Here is a 23,087-nt window from a genome sequence, read left to right as displayed (position 1 = left end):
GCCATTCAGCTGCATCGAACCTAGTATAACCCGACCTGACCTCAGAAGATTCACGTGTAAAGTTTACGCATGGTGCACAGTAATAATTTTGTATTGAAATTAAATTGAAACGACAGAGAACAAAATGAAAGTGAAGAACCTAAGAATAAATCCTCTGAACCGTATACGGGAAAATCAGAGAGAAGAAGACGAGCCGAGTACATCGGAAGAGAAGAAGCCAGAGGTTATTTTGCCATCTGATAGCAACTTTAATCACATCAAATGTAAGGCAGTTCGTTACCAGAAATGTCAGAAATTAAAGAAGGAAAAGGCGAAGGCCAAGAAAGAAGCGAGGAAAAAGAGAATTCAGGAAGGAGGTCCGAAACAAATTCCTCACACGATTGAAAGCTTGAGAGAAAAAGATGAAACGACTATCACCGGGAATCTCGATGACGAAGAAAACGCGGAGTTGAAACTTGACTTCGAAAACGACGAATTTTCTTCTTATTACAAGCATTCTTACGAGCCGAAAGTTCTGATCACGTTCAGCGACAATCCAAACAGAAAGACTAGAATTTTTGGCAGAGAGCTGACGAGGATAATTCCGAATTCTATCTCGTTATATAGAAACCGTTCTGGGGTGAAAAAGATGGTAAAGAGTGCCATTGCAAGAAATTTCACTGATATTGTTGTCGTTAACGAAGATCAATGCAAACCGAATGGTATGCTGGTCATTCATTTACCCGATGGACCGACGGCGTACTTTAAGCTTAGCAATGTTAAGATAACTACAGAACTAAAACGTAGTCATAAAGAAATTACTACTCATAGACCCGAAGTTATTTTAAACAATTTCACCACTCGGTTGGGTTACACAATCGGTAGGATGTTAGGTGCATTGTTTCACTACCAACCCGAGTTCAAAGGCAGGAGGGTCGTAACGTTTCATAATCAGAGAGACTACATATTCTTTAGACACCATAGGTATGCGCTTCGATGTAAGAATAATCAAGATATCTGAATAACAAGAAATAATATTTCAGGTACCAATTTGACTCCGAAAGGGGGAAACCTAGATTAAGGGAACTGGGACCTAGATTCACTTTAAAACTGAAATCATTACAACAAGGAACATTCGATAGCAAATATGGGGAATACGAATGGATTATACAAGGAAAGAGACACGATATGGAAACTAGTAGAAGGAAATTCTTCTTATAAGTTCTTAGTGAAATAAACACGTTTTCATAGAAATATAGAAATCATTTATGAAAGTTTGGAACGTGTAACAAGAATACTGAAATGTAATATTTAAGATTCTTTTTGTACGTTGTACTTAGGCTTAAATTGCTCGTAGAGAGTGTCTGTTCTTTTTAAAACATACACTACCGCTTGGAGACCGCCTATGTTGACACCCAAAGTTTTTGTCACGCGAAACAAATCTCCAGCCGATTGTAAAGCCTGTAAAAAAGGCTATTGAATAATCTGTGAGATATTAACGAGTTTAATAACGTACTGTGCTAAAGCTGCGTCTATCGTAAGTCAGTAAGACTGCTCGTCCTATTGAAAGTCTCATAACTCGGCCTAATTCTACCAAAAATTGCTTGTATAGTACTCTATTGTCCATCATTCGGCCACTTCTTTTTCCAAATGGCTGGAAAAACAGATGAAATTAAATACAGTAATTATATTTAATAATACACTGGGATATTTAATTACCATGTCAGTAACGACGACATCGATGTACGAATCTTTGAACGGTAACTGTGATACACTCCAGTGTAACAGGTCAATTTTAGATTTAGGGGAAGAAACATCGATATTTGATTTTGCTCTAAATACAGCTTTCGGATGATTGTCCCCACTGATGACATAGGTCTGAGAATAGACTAGAGTTGCCTAAAATTTATAGGTTTCAGTAGAATATACGTAGATTAGAATATTAAAATAAGAATTTGATTACTTCGATTGGAATTGAACCACCGCCGCACATCGGATCGATTATTACGTCTCCCGGTTTGGGATGAGCCAGTCTTAACAGATTGTAGCATACAGTAGCCCTGAGCGTAGTTGGTCCAAAGTTTGTTATATTTCTACGGTGCTTAGACTCGTGCGTGACACGTAACTGTGTCACCAGTTCATCTATTCGTGACACATATCACCTAGATTTAAATAACTGTACACGTGAATTTCTTTTTACTTACCATTAGTCACCTTGCAAACTACTTCTAAGTAATAGGTAGTCAAATCTACGAGCCACAAGTGTTTATCTTGTAACTGTCCCCCAATAACTCTGGCAGCATCAGATGATTCAAATGTATGCTTGCCAGTTCTCTCACATGTCACCCTGTATCTCAAAATTTCATCTTCCCGAGTATCAGATGGGTCTTGACCTCTTTTTCTACCCTTAGTCGCCGTAGTGACCGTAACATTTGTGTTGGAAAGTTTGCAATCTTTCTCTGCCGCGTTATATTCCTCAGCAGTAGGATACAACTTTCCCTGGAAACCAGTAATCTGTTTCCAGACGTTTAAAGCTTTTTCCAATTTCATGCTGTCCACAGCATCTTTGAACAACTGTAAATCATCGTCTTTACTAGTTCCAGTAAATTGGAACTTTCTAACGTCCGCTACAATAAATATATTATCTATCGATCTCATGTCTATCACCTAAAATCATAATTCAATTATTTTATATACATTTATACATCGATTACACGTATTTCGGAAGAGAATAAAAAAAATAGTACTTGAGCGAATTGGTCCCTGGATGTATTGAAGAAAATCTTCCCTCGTTCCTTAACGATCTTAATATTTTTGTCTAATTTTTCTCTGCACTCGTCTACCGCTTGCCATTCGAAACCTGAGGAATTTCCGTGTTAGAGGTTACATGAAACAAGCACGTGTTTCTGTTTCTCATCGATCAAAGCCTGCCTAAATATCTACCTGTGTCTATAGTCGTCGCAATCGTATAGACGTTATCATTTTCTGATGATTCTACGAACAGTTTTCGTAAGTCGGATTCTTCTTCGGTACTCATTTCGAGTTTTGCGCTTTTACATGTGTAAATTATTTACTACCGTATAGACACGTGATAGGAATTGAACCACCGCCGCACATCGGATCGATTATTACGTCTCCCGGTTTGGGATGAGCCAGTCTTAACAGATTGTAGCATACAGTAGCCCTGAGCGTAGTTGGTCCAAAGTTTGTTATATTTCTACGGTGCTTAGACTCGTGCGTGACACGTAACTGTGTCACCAGTTCATCTATTCGTGACACATATCACCTAGATTTAAATAACTGTACACGTGAATTTCTTTTTACTTACCATTAGTCACCTTGCAAACTACTTCTAAGTAATAGGTAGTCAAATCTACGAGCCACAAGTGTTTATCTTGTAACTGTCCCCCAATAACTCTGGCAGCATCAGATGATTCAAATGTATGCTTGCCAGTTCTCTCACATGTCACCCTGTATCTCAAAATTTCATCTTCCCGAGTATCAGATGGGTCTTGACCTCTTTTTCTACCCTTAGTCGCCGTAGTGACCGTAACATTTGTGTTGGAAAGTTTGCAATCTTTCTCTGCCGCGTTATATTCCTCAGCAGTAGGATACAACTTTCCCTGGAAACCAGTAATCTGTTTCCAGACGTTTAAAGCTTTTTCCAATTTCATGCTGTCCACAGCATCTTTGAACAACTGTAAATCATCGTCTTTACTAGTTCCAGTAAATTGGAACTTTCTAACGTCCGCTACAATAAATATATTATCTATCGATCTCATGTCTATCACCTAAAATCATAATTCAATTATTTTATATACATTTATACATCGATTACACGTATTTCGGAAGAGAATAAAAAAAATAGTACTTGAGCGAATTGGTCCCTGGATGTATTGAAGAAAATCTTCCCTCGTTCCTTAACGATCTTAATATTTTTGTCTAATTTTTCTCTGCACTCGTCTACCGCTTGCCATTCGAAACCTGAGGAATTTCCGTGTTAGAGGTTACATGAAACAAGCACGTGTTTCTGTTTCTCATCGATCAAAGCCTGCCTAAATATCTACCTGTGTCTATAGTCGTCGCAATCGTATAGACGTTATCATTTTCTGATGATTCTACGAACAGTTTTCGTAAGTCGGATTCTTCTTCGGTACTCATTTCGAGTTTTGCGCTTTTACATGTGTAAATTATTTACTACCGTATAGACACGTGATTACAGACGTGAACTATACGTCGAACTATCGCGGTATCGCGTGTCTCAATATAAATTAATTAATTATGCACAAATCCGAGGCATCAGCTAAAATCATAATCCAGCATTAATTTTCTCATTACTTCAGTTCGACAGATTTTTGTCTCATATTGAAATAAAGATTTGCGTAACATATAAAACGACAATAGAACGTGAAATTGTTTAAAAATATATATTAGAAGAAATATTGAGAACGCGGAACTCCGCGTGCGATTTAATCGCGGAGTGAAAGTAGCAAAAATTGCGCGCCCGCGTAGACTGCGTTTTTCTGCAAAAATCTAGCAGCTCTTCGAATCTGCTGCACTCCTGATAGAAAATGTCAATTTTGTCCAACAGTTTGCAAAATTTCTATCGTTCGCGAATTACAACAACAAATTTCTATCAAACGCACCGCGTGAAATTGTACCGCGGACAGTGATTGTTTCGCGGAACGTGGTTTATTATTTTCGGTAATAATAAACGAGTTACAAACTGCCGTGTAGAATACAGCCGTGCGTAGGAACCTGTACGTTTTATCAGCGTCGTATCGTCTCTACAGAGGATACAGAAGATTTCGTTTAATCTCTTTCTTAACTGGATTTGAAATATGGCAGTGAACGGGAGTAATTAGAACTTTATTGATAAATCATTTAAACGTTTAAGAGTAGTTCGTTATCGACGAATAGGAGAAATGAAGTATTTGTATCATTCGATTAAGCAAAAATAAAAGGTGAACCGCGATATTGAATAATTAAATAATCGTCCGGTTTTCTCTCACGAAAGAGCATTGTAAAAAAGCACTTGGTAAACCCGCTTGTTCGGTTTATAACGATCTCTTCTCATGAATATTCAGGGTAGGTCGACTGTGAGATGACATTCACAGTTATCCAACGATTTAATTTCCCAGTATATGAATAGCTCGCGAAATAACTTCACGCGTGATCCTGTCGACGAGATATCGAATATGACGAATTACTCTTTCATACGAAGTTTAAGAATGTACTGGCTATACAGTCAATATCAAAAGTTTATGTACTTTAGAAAACGCATTTCCTATAATTAAAAAAAAATCAGACGTCGAAAGGACAATGCTAATAATAAATAGCTACGTGCTAAAAAGTATAGAAGGGAATATCCAATTAATTATTGACGCCGGCGAAAAAATTTTTATATAGAAATTGTAGGTTCTGACGGCCTCTACAAGAANGTATTTCCTCAAGTCAGTTGTTTCTTCCAACTTCGCGCATGCATACCAAACACCAGAAAGTTTTCTTTGGGTTATTGCTGAGTACCATAAGAGTACATGCAAATTTTAAGTCACTATAATTTTTCAAAAAACCCATGAATTGATCTAAAATTTTGCAGGTAGCTTTTTAATAGTAATAGGAATCTATAATAACAAATTCAACATGCTAGCATAAAGCATTGTTTAAGTATATCGCCTATACATCCTTAAAAGATCACGTTTGCCAAGTGCATCAGCCGGCGTGTAATAAGTTTCAATTTACACAGTAGGAAGTTACAATGATATCTCTGTAGAAGATCGTGAGGTTCTCACCTAATCGTAATTGTAGCCACAGTTAATTAGAAAGCGATTTTTCAGTGTTCTCGCTCGTTTAATAAACCAGTATCGCTCGTCGAACAAGGATATTAAAACCATTTGTTCCAAGCATGAACACACCTCTCTGATTTCATTTATCTCGTCGAGTAGAAACGTATCTGATAATTCATCGCGTGTCAATGGCATAGTTAGCTCTAAACAAGGGTATAATAAAGTGGTTAATGAAGTCGTAAAATATTAATTAAAGAAGAACACGATAGAGGCTTCGGATAAATATTGAACCGGTGTTATCGGGGACAATCGTCTGGTGGACCGAATTAAGACAGTGATCATTAGGTGATCGCGGGTTATAAATAGGAGGGGGTGTGTGCATCTATCGCGGAAGGTGGAAACTCGCGGAGGCGTCTGCATCCGAGCCTGGGTCATTTCAGGTCGAAAGTTCGCCGGGCCATACGTCTCTCTATACATAGAACCGAACCTTCTCCACCCTGCTCCCCCACGACTGCTCTTCCACCCCTTTACTCTCTTTCTCGCGCATCCTGTCCCGCGGACTGACAGCTGAAGCCAGGAGCGACTGAAATATTCATCGGCGCAAGGCGAACGAGGCGCGACCAAACGTCGATCTGTCAACCTGTTTGACTATATAAATATGGACTGCCATCGGGTTTCCCGCGGCTCTCCTACACGTTCACGCCCCGCGGAAAATATGTTTCAAACAATCGCGATCATTATCGCAGTTTTCGCAACTTTCTTTTAACGTTCCGTTAAAATATTCATCGAGGCTAAAAAGATTTTAAAATAGTCTTTTATTAATAGACCCATACTCGTGCATTTATTAAGATTGATACTTTTTTTTTATAGAAGCGCGAGATTAATATTTGATGAGAAAGTGGTATGCAAATTTGGGTCGAGTCGCAGAGATTTAGAATTCGATATACCGCGATGGGAGGCTTTCTGTTTCTGCATGTGTCACTCAGAGTATTATCAAGGGATTATGCTTCCACGGGTTCCGCGATCATCAGGATCGACGAGAAAGAGAGTAGTTTTGTAGAAGTGTGACCATTGTTATCAATTTTTTATCTATACCCATTATAGTCGATATTTAAGTAAAATTTGAAATTTCTCACGATCATTCGTTTTCATCGGAGAATCTTTCATAATTAACAAATTTCCATGGTATCAATCACTTCCAACTTCGATTTAAAAACCAATAGTCGGCATCAAATTTGCATCGTTCATTTCAGTAATTGACACTTGGAATATAATTCTTATATTGAATGAAAATGAAATATTAAATTATTTTTGACGGAGTTGCGATGTCGTAAAGTCGTCCATATAAAGTACGGTCACACGTGTGGCGAGAGGGGTAGGGGTGCGAAGTGGACGGTTTATACGGGAGTTCGATGGGTGTTTGTCGTCCACGCACGACGGGTCAGGGGGATGGCTAACTAGACGGCGAATTAAGCCAACACTCCGAAACGCTTTTAAAATTTAAATAATGCATCGAGACCCCGACCCGTCTCCGGCAACGGGAATTTCTCATTGTCCACGTTCCTTCACCTGTCGGACCCTCGTTGCCTCGAGTTTTTGGCAGTTTTTGAGAAACGGCCAGCCCGTCGCAACCTGTTACCGTCGACTGGACTGGGCCGGTCCGAGACGTCACGACTTCTGTTCGTATCGCACCGGACGGAAACGAAAGGTGGCTGACGAGACGGCGGAAAAACTTCTTTGGCTTAAAAATATATCGCGTGCGGCTCATAGATAAATATATAAAAACCGGATTTCCAGCCGCGAGCCATCTTCGGTAATTAACGTTGAATCTTTTATGAATCCTATCGGACAGCGCGCGATGCTCTCCTCGCGTGTCGATCGTATCCGCTTTGCTCGCTGCTAAATCTGATAAACGGTATCGATGGGCTTATATTTGAATAGCCGCTCAGAAATATAGGAAACGCAGTTATACAATTTAGAGAATTCGTCGATATTTGATAGGGGCGTACGACCATCGAAAACAGAAGAAAGCATAAACACGATTTTACGAACGAATCGCTCGGAGGTTTGTTGATATGAAATTCGATAGACGGGAATATTTATAAATCCTTTCAGATTTTTGTTTTGGAGTATAGATTTCACGGATTTCAACTAAAATCCGATATCCGATACAGTGTAGCAAACATGGGGTATTGAATAACATGAATCGACTGTAGCAAATATTTTGTCTGAATAATTTCAGTGGACACAAGGCAAATATTCTTTTATAAAAACAAGTTTTGATCGCTCTCTCGAGATAAAAACAATGGTTTGTTATCGACGATTATATTTATTGATGGGATACGCGATTATTAAAGCGTAAGGAACGGTCAATCGATCGTTGAAGCAACAATTAGTCGGCAGTTCGAGAAGTCGAGTGTGCAATTATAATTTCAAAGGAATAATTTCATCCGAACGGGATGAGGGAGAAAGGATGGGAGTCGAGTATCGCGGATGGAATTGAATAAACTGCAGCATCGTGAAAGCCGGTACTCTTTTCTTTTAGTTATTTTTATTCGGACGCAGCCGGCAGTGGCATCAATTTGTTTTGAAAACGTTAAATGCCTCGAGTCGGTTCCTTTTGTCAGACCCCCGCATTTTAATTGACGCTGCGAAGGGTTTTTAAAACGAAAACTCGTGAAATGAAAGTAACGCTGCTTCTATATTATAACCCTGAGAAATTCAAGAGACTAATACATGTTTCTTATCGACGAGAACATTGACAATAGTGAGGGAACGACGTTTCTATAATGATTAATTGATAAATCTTGACACTGTACCGTTTTTACAATTGATTTTATTATAGTACAATTATTTAACGAGTGGACGGAAGCGCGGAAGCTCTGATCCCTTGACGTAACAGGTGCCATCGGCGCGAGGAACGGTTGAGGCTCTGCCCTTTCGTGATTATGATTATTGCCCGAAAGCCAATATCGTGATCAAGGCTTTCTGAGCAACAATCAAAAGCATAAAGAGCGTTTATGATGAACGTCCGGTGTGATCCTTTCTTCGTTTCGCGTCGCTGAAAGAGAAATATAATAATTTGTTGAAGCTTTGATACATTGCCGGTAAGAATGAAAGGAGACAGTCTATTTTAATGGGGATTCCATAGCTGGAAAGTAGGAAATACTTGGAGCTCGTCAATCTTCTTTGGAACGTGATTGAGACGAATGGGCTATCATAATTTTATTACGTGGGATTCGATATCAAATGGGCTATTTGTACAGTAGTATCGACAGACACGTTTTAATAGTATTTAATAAGGTTTAAAGTCGATTCAATCGGAATGGAAATTGAATGATGCTGTATTCAAGCACTCCTATCAAATCTCTTCAAAGCTTCTATCGCGGTCTCTCCTATAAGAAATACGAAGAGAAGCAGTGGAGATTCAAGAACTGTCAAATCTCTTCAGAGCTTCTATCACAGTCTCTGCTATAAGAAATACGAAGAGGAGCTGTGGAGATTCAAGGACTGTCAAATCTCTTCAGAGTTTCTATCACGGACTCTACTATAAGAAATACGAAGAGGAGCTGTGGAGATTCAAGGACTGTCAAATCTCTTCAAAGCTTGTGTCACGATCTCTACCATACCAAATGTTAAGAGAATCTTCAAAGATATTGAGTCTCTTAAGTCTCTTCAAAGTTTGTATCACAATCTCTACTAGAACAAATATTGAGAGAATCTATCGATATTCAAAGATGCTGTGTTCAAGATTGAACTCCTATCCCAACTATTATAACAAATCCACCAAGGCACATAAATTCACATAGCAAGCAAATAAAATTGCACTACGATTAAAGAAGTAAAAGAGGCAAGCAGGACTTCGTGCGGAACAGGCAAATACCAGAATCAGAGGAAGCGTGATGACTTTACCAAAGTCCAGCTGAGCAGAGCGTGGGCCTCGTGTTCAGGAAGAACCGGAAGCGGAAGCGTTGGACCAGGACCGCCGGAGTCCCGGAGTCGAATGACGTAACTTCGGAGCCGACGGAAGGGTTGCAGGTGCAAAACGGGGTAGGGGTTGCTGTCCTGGCGGTCGGTGGTGGGATCCCGCTTCTGCGCTCTGGAAATCTTCCCGGCGCGAAGAGGGGGCACGCGTTCAAAATCCTGGCGAGCCCGATTCCTGTCCCCCTGTCCATTAGATATTCTCGATCTTTGTAATTTGACAATTAGCCGACGGCGGTGGCACCGTCAGTCAAACGGTTTGATGCAACCCGACGCACCCGGGGTCGATGCACCCGCTAGGATAATTTATTTTATTAATTAGCGACAGCGTCACTTCCGCGGATACCTGCCAGCCGGATGTAGACGCCGGCGCATCCTTGTTAATCAGGATACGTTAGGAGCATTGATTCCATTAGCTTCCCTCGTCAACCTTCCGCATTCGTTTAAAACGTCGAGTGCCGTGATCCTTTTTTCAATAACAATTTTCCGTACAATTAAGACCGACAGTCATCTAAAAACAGTGTTCAAGTGCTTTTCTCTGGAAATAAGTGCTCCATGAAAATAGGGATCATATAAATTTAAAAGGAACAGTAATTGAAGAACGAAAACGTCCGTCAAGAGTGTATTTAGAAAATCTGGAATCAGTTTTGATTTTTAACGAGATCGCAAAATTGATTATGTCGATGGTTTGCAACGACTAGAAATCCAGTTCGTCGCCGAGGAAAATACAGCGAGGAACCCGAGCTGCATAACTCATTTTCGTAATTAGATCGAAGCGGAAATACGATTACATCACAGTACCTTCGAGGTGAATGCCGTCAATGAAATTAAGCTCGTTACGGGAAAGTTCGCATGAAAATTTCACGGCGCGGAGTCAAGCTGATTCCAACCGGCTAAAGTCGTTTCGTTCTCAAAAATACTCGGAAAATCGGCTCTTCCCTTTGAATTATTTTCAGGAAGAATTAACGGGGTAAATATATAACATTGAAGGATCAGATATACGAGATAAAAAGTCGATGATATCTAAGTTGCTAACTATTACTGAAGATTGGAGACTTCCTGCAAAAAACTGCAAGTACGTTCTATTGGGAGAGAAACAGGAAATAGGATAATTCCTTCTCAGACGTTTAAAACCGAATTTAATTATCGGAACTAATAAAACTGCGAGTCATTCGAACGACCCGTTGACCAGCATTCTGTAGGATTATCAGTGGTTCCGAATGAACTGGATTATACGAAGAAACGTGTAAATCCTATACGATACTTCGAAGACAAAAAGCTATAGGAGAAGGAAGATGGTTGGAAGGTGCATTGCCCTCGAATGCAGGGCCACTGGTCCAGGATAGCGGCCTAGGCTGAACGGGTTAGAATCTCGATTGTGATACAAGGTCACCCGACGAGAAGCAGGATGAGTAATCCAGCCGTGGTCAACGACATGTTATGTAACACGGCTGTAATAATCCTTTCGACCCTCCTCTTCCTTTCTCTCCTCTCAGGTCTCGTTCTCCAACGCGAACTGAGTTCGACTGATAAAGCTATGTTACGCTCGGTTTAAAATCTGGATAGAATCGAGAATATTGATTCGGTCGAGGGAGATATTTTTAAATTCGCTTCGGCTAGGGGAGATACTTAATTTATGGAGGATCACGAGGATCTGTTCCTCCAGGAATCCGAAACCCTTGTTCCTTAAAATAGAGAAACTAATCGTTCATGAAGCAAGGTCGCGTCCGATCGTATGCATTTTTTAAACTGCACCGAGTATTTTCGGGTCCAGAACAAGATTTATTAATCTGCATCATATACTGCAGTTAGAATGAAAACTGATACGATTTTTCATACGACGACTGATGTTCGATAGAACATTTAATTGATAGAACGTTTAATACGATAATAATTGATGCAACTATAAGAGTACGCATTAATGATGTAAATGGGTTAATATGTATTCAGAGATGGATCGGTTGGCTCGTGGTTTTAGTCGGAAATAAAGTAGGCTCGATGTTCCTGGATCAGGCAGCTTCTTTCCCGAGACGTAATCCGATGTGTGTCGTGCTTTTAGCCTTGTCCCCGCGGTGGTACACGAGTTTTTTACCCTCCAAAATCCCGCCTGTACGTACGTACGTATGCTGAGAAACGAGCACGTGCTACTCGAGGAAAGAGTCCTCGAGAAGAGGTGAATGAGAGACGAAAGAGAAAAAAGAGATATGAAGAGCGAGCGAGAGAGGGTAATATTCACGAGATCCAACGAGAGCCAAATCTGTCCCATCGTCAATTGGAACGCTGATAGAATCGGGATCCTTGAACAAATACCTCGGTCTCGAATGAACTCGTCTCATCGTAGAATCGAAACTTCAAACCCGTAAATGAAACTCGTGTTTCAATGCGTAATTCCGTTTCTTAAAGATACCAAACTGTGAAAATAACCGAGTTCAGACCTTGACTAGAAAATTCAAACGGTTCCTTCGACGCTAGTGTATAAAAGTCGAATTAAAAGGAGCTCGTATTCAGTTTCACTGACGTCTTCTCCTTTTCATCGAGTAGATCGTGAATAGACGGCTGACAGTGACAGATTTGTTCTGCTCTGAGCAGTTTACAGCCAGGAGAGGAACGTTCTGTTCCTGGTTCCCTACAGTTCCATCATTATCGAATGCCCTTAATTGCTGGCAGCCGCGCAGTTACGTCGCCGGATCGCGCGGCGCAATAGACAACGAGGAGAAAGGTACAAGTCCGGATCGAGGGTAGACGGAGAGGCGATGCGTCCGACGGAACGGGATACCTATAGTGGCTTTGAACTTGGAACTGCACCGAGTTGAGAAGCAAATCATGTTCATCGGGGGAATCCTAGAACGTGTATCGCGCTTCCTACCGCTATAGGGTGATCCGATTCGCGTTGACTCCGTTAATACTTTATCGTCGCACACCCCTGAACGGCTCTGATTAACGGGTCAGACCTGACATGCCAAATCAGTTAACTAATCTCGGAGGCTTAACGCCGTTTAGGAACATCGAGATCGCCAAACTGATGCATAGTCATTTGCAAATTAATCGTTTGAGTTCAAAGCAGGGCGATCGCTTTCTTCAGATTTTGTGTCGAAAAATCTCAGTACTAATTTAGAGAAAACGAAGTCGCGCTGTGCGGGATTTTTCGACAGTGTTTTTTCAATACCTCGTGGGACTCAAACGGTTAATACATAATGGACAATAAACTGACAAAGAAGTACAAGTTATTGTGAGAATTTATATATAACTCCGTCGATAGATTATTTGACACGAACCGAGTCGTCTTGATAAACGCTTCCTGTTCGCATTAACAACAGCTTGGAGATCCTGAAGAACGCAGCACGAGCGTGCATGCACCGTCTGGTTTAATTTACTGACTTAATTAAACTTTATCCACGGGAAAAATCGCGTCGTTACGAGGAAACGTACAAAATAACACGTTAATTTGAAAAAACGAGGATGAAAAGTAGGGCCTTTGAAAAGGGACCGCTGGCATTAGAAGGCTATTTGGAAGAAACTACGCGCGCGGTGATGCGGCAGAAAACGAGAGGACGGGTTCTATTATCCACGCTCGAGAAAAATCCTTCTCCACGGATACCCCGAGGAAACGGTTGGATTCGATTCGTGGAGAGCAGCGATCCACAACAAGAAATCGAACGCTTCGATCGTGAGAGTGAACCACCGGAAACCGGGAACAATCAAGGAAAAATCTACCTCTGCCACGATTGTCCATTAAAAATTGTTCATTTCCTCGCGATACACCTAACGCAACAAATTGATAGATCGTAGGACATTTTTAACAAAGAAGTCAACGAATTCTATGTACAAAACATAATTCATCGTCAGATAATATTGTATACGATATAATATCGATTTCACGGACGGGATTGGATTCGTTTCGAACCTAAGTTCGTCCAACTCCCTTTTGTTTCGTAACAAATCAAAAGTAATTGAAAAGGGAAAGACGGATAGGTACGAACGTTCCACGTTATGAAATCGGACGTGCAATAAAATAACTTGGAAGCATTTCTTTCAATCCGGCGAGATGAATTCACGAGCTTGTAGCCGACACGGTGAAGAAACACGAACGAAGAGGAAGCAGGAACAGAAGATTGAAATGGTTTTCCTTAAAATATTGACTCTCTTTAATCGAGACGAACGAGGTGAAAGTTCATCAACTGTTCTTCGTTTCTCGAGAAATTCTCGGATGGCTGGACACGCCGATGTTTCGCAGAGTCGTCTTGATAAACGCTTCCTGTTCGCATTAACAACAGCTTGGAGATCCTGAAGAACGCAGCACGAGCGTGCATGCACCGTCTGGTTTAATTTACTGACTTAATTAAACTTTATCCACGGGAAAAATCGCGTCGTTACGAGGAAACGTACAAAATAACACGTTAATTTGAAAAAACGAGGATGAAAAGTAGGGCCTTTGAAAAGGGACCGCTGGCATTAGAAGGCTATTTGGAAGAAACTACGCGCGCGGTGATGCGGCAGAAAACGAGAGGACGGGTTCTATTATCCACGCTCGAGAAAAATCCTTCTCCACGGATACCCCGAGGAAACGGTTGGATTCGATTCGTGGAGAGCAGCGATCCACAACAAGAAATCGAACGCTTCGATCGTGAGAGTGAACCACCGGAAACCGGGAACAATCAAGGAAAAATCTACCTCTGCCACGATTGTCCATTAAAAATTGTTCATTTCCTCGCGATACACCTAACGCAACAAATTGATAGATCGTAGGACATTTTTAACAAAGAAGTCAACGAATTCTATGTACAAAACATAATTCATCGTCAGATAATATTGTATACGATATAATATCGATTTCACGGACGGGATTGGATTCGTTTCGAACCTAAGTTCGTCCAACTCCCTTTTGTTTCGTAACAAATCAAAAGTAATTGAAAAGGGAAAGACGGATAGGTACGAACGTTCCACGTTATGAAATCGGACGTGCAATAAAATAACTTGGAAGCATTTCTTTCAATCCGGCGAGATGAATTCACGAGCTTGTAGCCGACACGGTGAAGAAACACGAACGAAGAGGAAGCAGGAACAGAAGATTGAAATGGTTTTCCTTAAAATATTGACTCTCTTTAATCGAGACGAACGAGGTGAAAGTTCATCAACTGTTCTTCGTTTCTCGAGAAATTCTCGGATGGCTGGACACGCCGATGTTTCGCCGATGGAAGGATCACCGTTCGTTGCCAATAAACGACAAACCAGCATAATTGAGACGTTCATGCCGTTTCCCCTTTCCGTGCAACATGCTAGTTTACACCTGCTTTCGATCGAACGATATCACGTTTGCCCAGACACTTGCCAGACAATTAGCGTACCTCTTTTAATTAGCCCGATGATCACACGGTTAATCATCTGCTAACTCTTTACTGGGAAAGACTTCCTTCCAGAAGTCAGACATTCCCGATACGAAAACGTTCACCAAACTCGTTTCACAAAATATGTAAAGTTGTCGAAACAACTATAAAATAATTTCTGAGCTTTAAAGCGATCGTGAACGAAAAATCGAGTGGTCAAGGGACAGAAGGAAGAGGATCGTGGTCTCGCAGGTGGAAAGTCCCAGGACGAGTAGTATAATACGGCAAGTCATGATAGCCGATAAACCCTGGACGCGGTATAATGGTCGCTATAAAAGGACCCGGAGAGGCAATCGACTACCTCCAGACGTTTCACCGATCGAACGTGAAAAAATGCGATCCGTTACCCTTTGAATTAGACATGCTTCTATTTTAAGCCTCGATCGCGGGGTATAAAATGAAAAAATGAAGCCAATTTGAAAGGCCATCTCCATAGCCATGAATAATTAAGCGACACCTGCAATTTCACCTGCGATTCTTCACGCAAAAATATCATTATTCATAATGAAGACACGTGAAGCGTTGACGCGTGATCGACGAAGCGAGACCCGGGACACCATCGAATCTCTGGAAGGCCATTGATTCTTCTTTCCACCTCCGAGGATAATTTTCCGTCATTTGCCGCGGCGCATCGATGATTACTAACGGTGGATAATGGTTTTTCGTGGAAACAAGCCGCAGGCGTAGCACGTGTCGTCGACTATAAAGATAATTCCATCACCGTCGGAAACTCGCATCGATACTTACTTTATATAAAAACATGGACGAATATAATAAAACTGATTTTGCATTGCGATGAGGAGAAAACTGGATTTGTTTGCCTGGGAGTCTGGTAGCCTGGAGGAAGGCGGTGGTTGCAAATGCGCTTAGAAACAAGGTAATACCGAGAACCCGGCCTCCGAGAGAGCGAGCGGGCAATAAACGTAATGCAAGCATCGCTTGGCAAAGATTCCGTGCAGCGAGCAGAGCAACGTTTAACCCGCGACTTCCTGGCCTTCTTGCGAGAATTTCTTACCGAATGCAACAAAGGAATTGTTCTTCTCGCCCGTCGTAAACTGTTGGCCGATTTTTTGCCGGATGGAAAGTAGAGCTCGACGTGGAGTCATACGACGATAAAATATGATCGAGAATGGAAACAGAAGACTGTTGGACAGATCAGGATAATTGCTGATTGAGTTTCTTCTAAATAACGTTGAGATGGGAAGACAGTGAATGGGATCGCATCGAATTAGATGCAGTGAGTAATAGAATCAGCTATGTAGGAGCGCCGACTGGCCTATAGCGATACCACAAAGTTCATCGCTCTAGGAGAACAAGTTTCAAGAGCGAAGCGCGGTAAGGTGCGAATTCCGTGACCGTCCCAACTGTTTCCAAGTCAAGACGGTCTGTTACCTAATTCCGAGGATCGCACTGGGTTAAGTACAGTTATGCACTGGGTCAAAGGCTACACGACTGGCGCACTCCCCTCTCGTCTCGATCCCCGAATCGATCAAGACGATTTATTTGAAAAATATGGAGAGTCTTTTGTAAAAAAAAAAATAAAATTGGGAGCGATTAACGCAGTTATTTCACTGAGAAATTCAGGATGGCGACTGGGCTCGGTTCGTTGAGCACATGCACGTCAATTATTCAGGTGCTCGTACCTTAATTACAATTTGATTCCCAATTAATTGGATCCAGCGGGGCGATAAGGCGGCCTGTTATGTTCGTTCCTACCTGGATAGCCAGGTAATACGTGGAACCGCATTGCTGGAAATCCGAAACATTGTCCGTGATCCGATGCCGAGTCGGGACGAGTTAAGAATCTGCGGCGGTGGCAGAGAAACCGCGTCTGGTAAATACGAGTCATGCTCGAGGAGCACATTCTCCGCAGAGGCTCTCCGTAATCCGGCCAGAAGTTCTTACACCGTTAGACTAAATAATTGTATAAAAAAGAGAGCAAGAAGTACGAATTAATCAACGATTATTCGATACAAAAGGCAGGCTGATCGATCTTTTAATTAGAGACAAGAGGCGCAGGCGATCTCGTCCTAGTTGAGAACCCGTTAGCCTATTTAACTCAGAGGTGAACCAGGAAAATCACTCTCGGTCCTGTCTCTCTAAAAAAAAAACCGTGCACTTCACCGATTAAAAATTTCCCGACCGTTTGAATCCGTATTTTTTTTAGCTCGATCGAAACAGCCTCTGTCCCAGGCTTACCCTGTATACTGTTCAGCTTTGTTTGCTCTCGGCAGCATCTCACGTACAGACACTCGATCCGCGGCAGGAAACTTTCAAGATCGTGGGACAGACTCATTTTCAAAGGCTTAGAGTCTAGAAGCTGAGGCCGATGTTTCGTAACACCTCAGGTAGAAATCGTGAATCCGCTCGATCAAGTTTATTAGGAACACCGATCGAGTATTATTTGAGCATACATTTTTTGATAAGACCAGCAAGTGTTTAATTTTGAAACAAAATTCGCGGTAACGCGACTCGACACTTTCTGCTGTTCTTTTGTCTTCTTGCTGAGCAGTCGAAATCGTTGCGTTTTATTTTTTCGTGGAACGCGATTGACGGACATTGAAAGAGACAGTGTGCATTCTCTGTTTCAATTGATTCTCTCACGTATGAAATCCGCGAACTTCTACGAAGCTACGTGGCCCATGAATGGGCGCATATGCAGCAGGGTCGGGGAGTTTAAAATTCAATTACACCCGTTGGGTAGAGAATAATCCGGTAACCCTCGCGTCCCAGTCTTCGCCCCGTTCCCTCTAATGTGATTCCCGGACCGCTCGATATACAGCAGCTAAAACATCTGTATAATGTACACAGTGACTAGGAAGTTCGATAACCCCGGTAAAAAAATACATCTGCGAATGTGAATTTCGATCGATGATCGATCGAAGACGGAGATATTTTAATTAATAATTAAAAAGTTTGAAGAATCGAGGATCCGTCCGGCGAGATAATAAATGGGCTTACGTCGAGGATACTCGAAACTCAATCAAAATACTCGAGAAAGTATCCAATCCCGAGACTCAATGAACCCGTCAGCTACGAGTAATAAAGGAGTGATTCAAGGACGAGGAGAGCTCCTCACGGTTTCGTCAGGAAACCTCATCGTCGGTGACGTGTGAAGGCCAATTCTCACCAGAACTTCGATACGAGTCGATGCGAGGTCTGTGTAGGTGCGCAAACACGTAAAAGTGCGAAGTCGAACCGGTCTGATCGAGCATAAGTAGTGCGAAGAAACCACGAATGAGATTTACTGGTACCAAAGGGTTGCGAATGAATTCCGAGACTCAACGTTTGCCTGCTTAGTTAGAAACTTTATCGAATCTAGTAGTTCGTTCGAGATTCTCCTGGCAATAATTTTCGCAGCTGGATCAACTAGAAATCTGAAATGATATTGGCTGCGGATTTTCAATCAGATCGTACAGATAGGGAAAAAGTGAAATACGAAGCCTTTTCGGAATTCCATCCCGCAGTTCCCCTTTCACCGGGATTTTAAAAACTACAAAAGAACGGGGCCCGATCGAGCTCACGGAAAATTACCCGGATACCGGTGGCGAAAAAAAAGGAGCGCAGTTAGCTATATTTTTTTTGTCCGTTGATCAGAGAGAAATGAAATTTCCCGTGGTCCTCGGAGTACTCCCCTAAATGTAAAGGGTGGGATTGGCTGTGCGTCACCATGGAAACCATAGGTCAGGACAGGGATAAGCAACGGTAATGCTCCCTTTTTTTCCGAGCCGAAGGAACCATCTTGCGAGTGGCTACGCGTACACGTACACACGTACCCGATGACGCGAAGCTTTTCACCCCTACAGTTTCCAGCGGTACGATTCACCCTTCGAAAAAGAGAGAAAAAAACGTGACGCTTTCACCTTCGAAACTGTTACACCAAAATTTCCACCGTTACTGTCTCTAATCGGTTACCCTCTCTCTCACTATATATATATTTTTTTTTTCTATATCCTTCTCTGACCAGAACAAAGTAACAATCGCGCGAATCGAGAGGCTAACCCGACACTTGGCCCGATGAAAGCAATTTATTTGATGAATGCATCCGGGAGAACAATGCGATCCAGGTGGTGTGATAGCATGCAGCCCGTGCAAAGCCTTTTTTAGTTTCTCTCCCCTTTTCCTACCTACCCCGTCAACCCCTCTCGCTTTTGTGATCGCCGATGCCACGCTCCAAGATTCGATCCAGACGACAAAAAAATTTCAAACTCCAGTCTCGTTCCAAAAAATTCAGGCCGAGACATATGATTTTTGACGTGATCCAGTCCATTTAAGAATTAGAGCAAATTGCTGCTCCGAATTTTCATGCGACATAAATCATTTAAGAAATGTGACACGCTTCCAATATCTCATACTAAATGATTTTATGACACAGAATTTTTCTACGAGTGCATCAAATCTGTAGTGATTAAAATCTGATTGAGTAACGAGAGGAGAAACGAGATCAGGTGCAAGACGCCCGAGCAAAGACTGGAATTCCTTTTATCGCACGGCAAATATTTTAATCTCCGATCCGCAAAGAACTTACCGGCTGGCGGAGGCAGGCAATCGATGGAAAAAGAGTAGTCTTTTTAACCTCCTTTAATCGTATCGAGGACGAACGGTTCTTATCGAGTTTTTTCGGTCTAGGAAACTTTGTACCGAGTGAATCACCAAACCAACGGCGCCGGTAAAATTTTTAATCAGTAGAATAAAATTGATACTCGAGTTATCTTACAATCTTTCACTGGTCAAGTTCATTTTTACGCAGCCTCTGATGATCGTTTCAATTGTAAAGAAGTTTATCGTTCGATAGAATTTAATTGAAAATGTCTTGAGTGGGCAACATTCGTATCGATTAGCTTGTTTGCACGACTGATTCCAAATGGTCTGATAAACGCGAGAGTAATGTAAAAAATCTCGCTAAATATTTGCACGAGGATGATTCTAAAACATTGTTCTACTTTATACTGCTTGACCCCATGTGCTTATTAATTTATTTAACTACTCTCTAATATATCATTACATAATTTTTATCAAATTCAACGAATTCGACTTGTGTTTCAAGGGTTTCGTAATACATTCGAACGATTTACTCTGATTTATGAAAAACGAAGTCTCTGGTCAGGTGAAATTAGCGTCGTAAAGATGATTGGCAATGAGTCATAGCCGAAACGCGATTGGTCTCTTCGACCATTTTTTTTTTTCTCGAACCATTTTCTTTCCCGAGCTGGATAAAGCGCGAACGCGATCGCAATTACGGTACTTTCTTCTGAACCGAATCGTTCGACACACTTGGCTTATTGCTGAGAATCGATAAAACCTCGGATCGTTCGCCGATCCCTTGTACAAGTTTAATAGCGCAAGAAACTCTCGGTGGAAAAATGAAAAAACCAAGTCGAATGTAATAAGAAATGAATGAGATAAACGATAATCCAGCTTATCAATAATATTGAGAATTATACATAATTGCTTGTACAAATTAATGATAGAAGAGATGAATATCTAAATTTTCTTATCACGGCAAACGTATGACTCTGTCAACTTCTGTTTCGATGGATTCAATTTTAATCTGAGATCGAGAAAGCGAAAGAGTAGTTGCGGACCGATGACAACGGAGCGGAACGAAGAAAAATCGGAAAGGGAGAAAAAAAAGGGGAGGCGTGTCGAATGATTCTGGCACGACGAGAAAAAAGCTCGCTGCTCTCTGTCTGTCGGGTAAAAAAACTGATTTTGTTTTTACGGGCCTGCTTTCGATGTCTCGCCGTAAAACCCGCGGTTTTCTGAATTCGAAAGCGAGGCTTACCCGAAGGAAAAGGCAATTTACTCGATTCCGAGATACGTACAGGCATCAATGTGTATGCAATTTATGAACGCGGTTTCAGGTTTATAAATACGTTACGGTATCGTTTTATATCTCGATCGAGATCTCCTTACTTTTACCACGATTATTTCTAATCCCTGTGTGTATACAAGTCTGCAATTTATTACTGCGTCTATAGACGAGTCACTATTTTACACGAGGACCATGTAGGAATGTTTTTATGATAGAGAAAACATGTTACAGAAATAGAAGAATAGATAAGCTCTCTATCAAACATAACATAACAACGTTATAAATATACGAAACAATTACTATTCAGAGCTCCTATAATTATTAAGTTACTCATTAGTGCAATTGAATTATAATTACTAAACTGTGGATCTTATACATTTTTAACAAAATTAATAAAAGATTCATATGGTAAAGAAAAATGTATAAACTATCTATAGCAGAATGCTTACCATGATATTTAACAATTCATCTATCAATTAAAATCTCATTCCTTAAATTGCTACTCCAACAGTTTTATTGTCTATAAAAATCCGTAGTCTATTAATTATATATACTAATCAATAAAAGAAACAGCTAATTCTGGACACTATTTACGGTTTTCAGTAAATAGTCGGGGTTTAACAATTTGAAACGGTCCTTCCTTTATTAATTATGCGCTCTCTCAATTAGTGAGCCGAAAGCACGGTTCAATTATAATAACATGATAATATATGAGCCATGGAAGGGGTCGTTATACCCGGCAACGTGTGACGTCACGTTCACGTGAAAAAAGATTCTTTATCGCATAATACAGATCTTTCGGGAAGAGAAGAAAAATGATATTCATACAGGAAGGAAACCTGTTAACGTCAATTAAGAGGTGGCTGACAGTGCGCGCACCGCGCAAAGATAATTATGCTCGCGGCGTGCGAAATTCAATTCTCCTAGATTCCGTTCTTGCTAGATGAATTTTATTATCAATTACAGAAAATCGTACAAATTTTTATTATATAGAAAATTCAAAGCAATATGATAAAGCAAATTTACAAANCCGAAAACAACGCAACCTCGAAAATCTAACGACGCACAGTGAAAATTAGTACTAATTAAGTAGCGACGCAACTTCGAAAAACGCAAAACGAAACGACGCAAAGCGAGGTATTGGTGTATATGCAAGGAGAGCGACGTAAGATACGTCGTTAGTAAAATGACTTATCGACGATGCATACGAGTCACATCATGTTCGTGTGCGTGTCTTATTGTTTCAGAAATTGTTAATCGGACGGTGAAACTGGTGTCGTGTTGAAAATCAGCAAACAGAAAGGGCGGTAGTCTACGTAACATGAGCTTTGTAGAAACGACTTGTTGATGACGTTATGGGGTGGATCTTCCTTGCCAGTATTTTACTCCTCTGCTTATGCGGTAAATCTTGATCATACATTATAGAATAATACGAGCGTGTCGTCAGAAAATATTCGGATTTTCGACGACACGCTGTGAGCCAAAGATGAACAATAATATTGTTGTATGGTGCCGTTGTCTGATTATTCGTTAGACGATTTCTTATTCATATATTTTTTCGATTTTCGCAAACGTTTATTACGTTTCGTTTAACGTACGATTGGTTCGCGGCGAACTTTCTTCGTCCACGGAGTTATGGTTTCAAAAAATTTAATTAAATCTGGCCAGTTGAAAACCAGTTAAAGTTCGTTCCTCAGGGATCGAAATACGTGTACCGGTTTCGTTGCGTCCACTTGATAAGACAAACTTTTCAAACGGAATTACTGTTCAGGTAAATGTCCTAATTCCTGCTCATTTCTATTATCTGTCGTATTTTTTCGTAATCTTCATACGATGAACATTTAAAATAAATACAACAAGAAGGATTTTTAATATTGTTCATAAGAACGATTTGAAGAGTCGATTGGTTTGTAAAACCGGTGTTGTTTTTTTAAGAATATGTGAATTAAATATTTCAAACGACGCAAGGAAATTTTTAATACATAAGAAGACTACAGCTAGTAACAATGAAATTGAGCCAGCTATGTGCATGTGTTAGTTTCCCCAAGGAGACAAAATTCAAAACGAGTGTTAATAAGTGTACGTCTTATCTTTTCAAAGCTCGATCAGGCGTTTATAGAATTGTGATCGATACTGTTTGAC

At 40.9% G+C, this 23,087-nt stretch overlaps 4 protein-coding genes across 5 annotated transcripts in view; 2 read left to right on the top strand and 2 right to left on the bottom strand.

The window, feature by feature from the left end:
• Window positions 1–74: 74 nt before the first annotated feature.
• LOC108623885 (putative ribosome production factor 1) lies at window positions 75–1,289 on the top strand. Its single transcript, XM_018022733.2, has 2 exons — window positions 75–963; window positions 1,023–1,289. The coding sequence occupies exons 1-2, from the start codon at window positions 125–127 to the stop codon at window positions 1,198–1,200; spliced, it is 1,017 nt and encodes a 338-aa protein (XP_017878222.1). The 5' UTR covers window positions 75–124; the 3' UTR covers window positions 1,201–1,289.
• Window positions 1,228–4,248, bottom strand: LOC108623884 (THUMP domain-containing protein 3-like). 2 transcript variants are annotated; one of them, XM_026812642.1, is made up of 8 exons: window positions 4,174–4,248; window positions 2,923–3,049; window positions 2,727–2,839; window positions 2,184–2,646; window positions 1,943–2,121; window positions 1,699–1,878; window positions 1,496–1,633; window positions 1,228–1,440 (listed from the first exon to the last, which is right to left on the bottom strand). In XM_026812642.1, the coding sequence occupies exons 2-8, from the start codon at window positions 3,014–3,016 to the stop codon at window positions 1,291–1,293; spliced, it is 1,317 nt and encodes a 438-aa protein (XP_026668443.1). In that variant the 5' UTR covers window positions 3,017–3,049; window positions 4,174–4,248; the 3' UTR covers window positions 1,228–1,290. The 2 variants fall into 2 exon arrangements, with proteins under 2 accessions (XP_026668443.1, XP_017878221.1); XM_018022732.2 differs by lacking the exon at window positions 4,174–4,248 and having other exon boundaries at window positions 2,923–3,071.
• On the bottom strand, window positions 3,046–4,230 carry LOC108623869 (THUMP domain-containing protein 3-like). Its single transcript, XM_018022710.2, has 4 exons — window positions 4,047–4,230; window positions 3,851–3,963; window positions 3,308–3,770; window positions 3,046–3,245 (listed from the first exon to the last, which is right to left on the bottom strand). The coding sequence occupies exons 1-4, from the start codon at window positions 4,138–4,140 to the stop codon at window positions 3,046–3,048; spliced, it is 870 nt and encodes a 289-aa protein (XP_017878199.1). The 5' UTR covers window positions 4,141–4,230.
• A 17,948-nt stretch (window positions 4,249–22,196) lies between the features above and the next one.
• Window positions 22,197–23,087, top strand: part of LOC113464186 (putative glycine-rich cell wall structural protein 1) — a 3,048-nt gene continuing 2,157 nt past the window's right edge. The window contains exon 1 of the mRNA XM_026812644.1: window positions 22,197–22,346. Within this exon, the coding sequence (XP_026668445.1) occupies window positions 22,301–22,346 (46 nt within the window). The 5' untranslated portion in view covers window positions 22,197–22,300. The remainder of the gene's footprint in view (window positions 22,347–23,087) is intronic.

This window comes from Ceratina calcarata, unplaced genomic scaffold, assembly GCF_001652005.2.
Source record: "Ceratina calcarata isolate Rehan_Ccalc_2016 unplaced genomic scaffold, ASM165200v1 scaffold293.2, whole genome shotgun sequence".
In the NCBI taxonomy this organism is placed as follows: Eukaryota; Metazoa; Arthropoda; class Insecta; order Hymenoptera; family Apidae; genus Ceratina; species Ceratina calcarata.
This window is presented reverse-complemented; position numbering and strand designations above follow the sequence as displayed.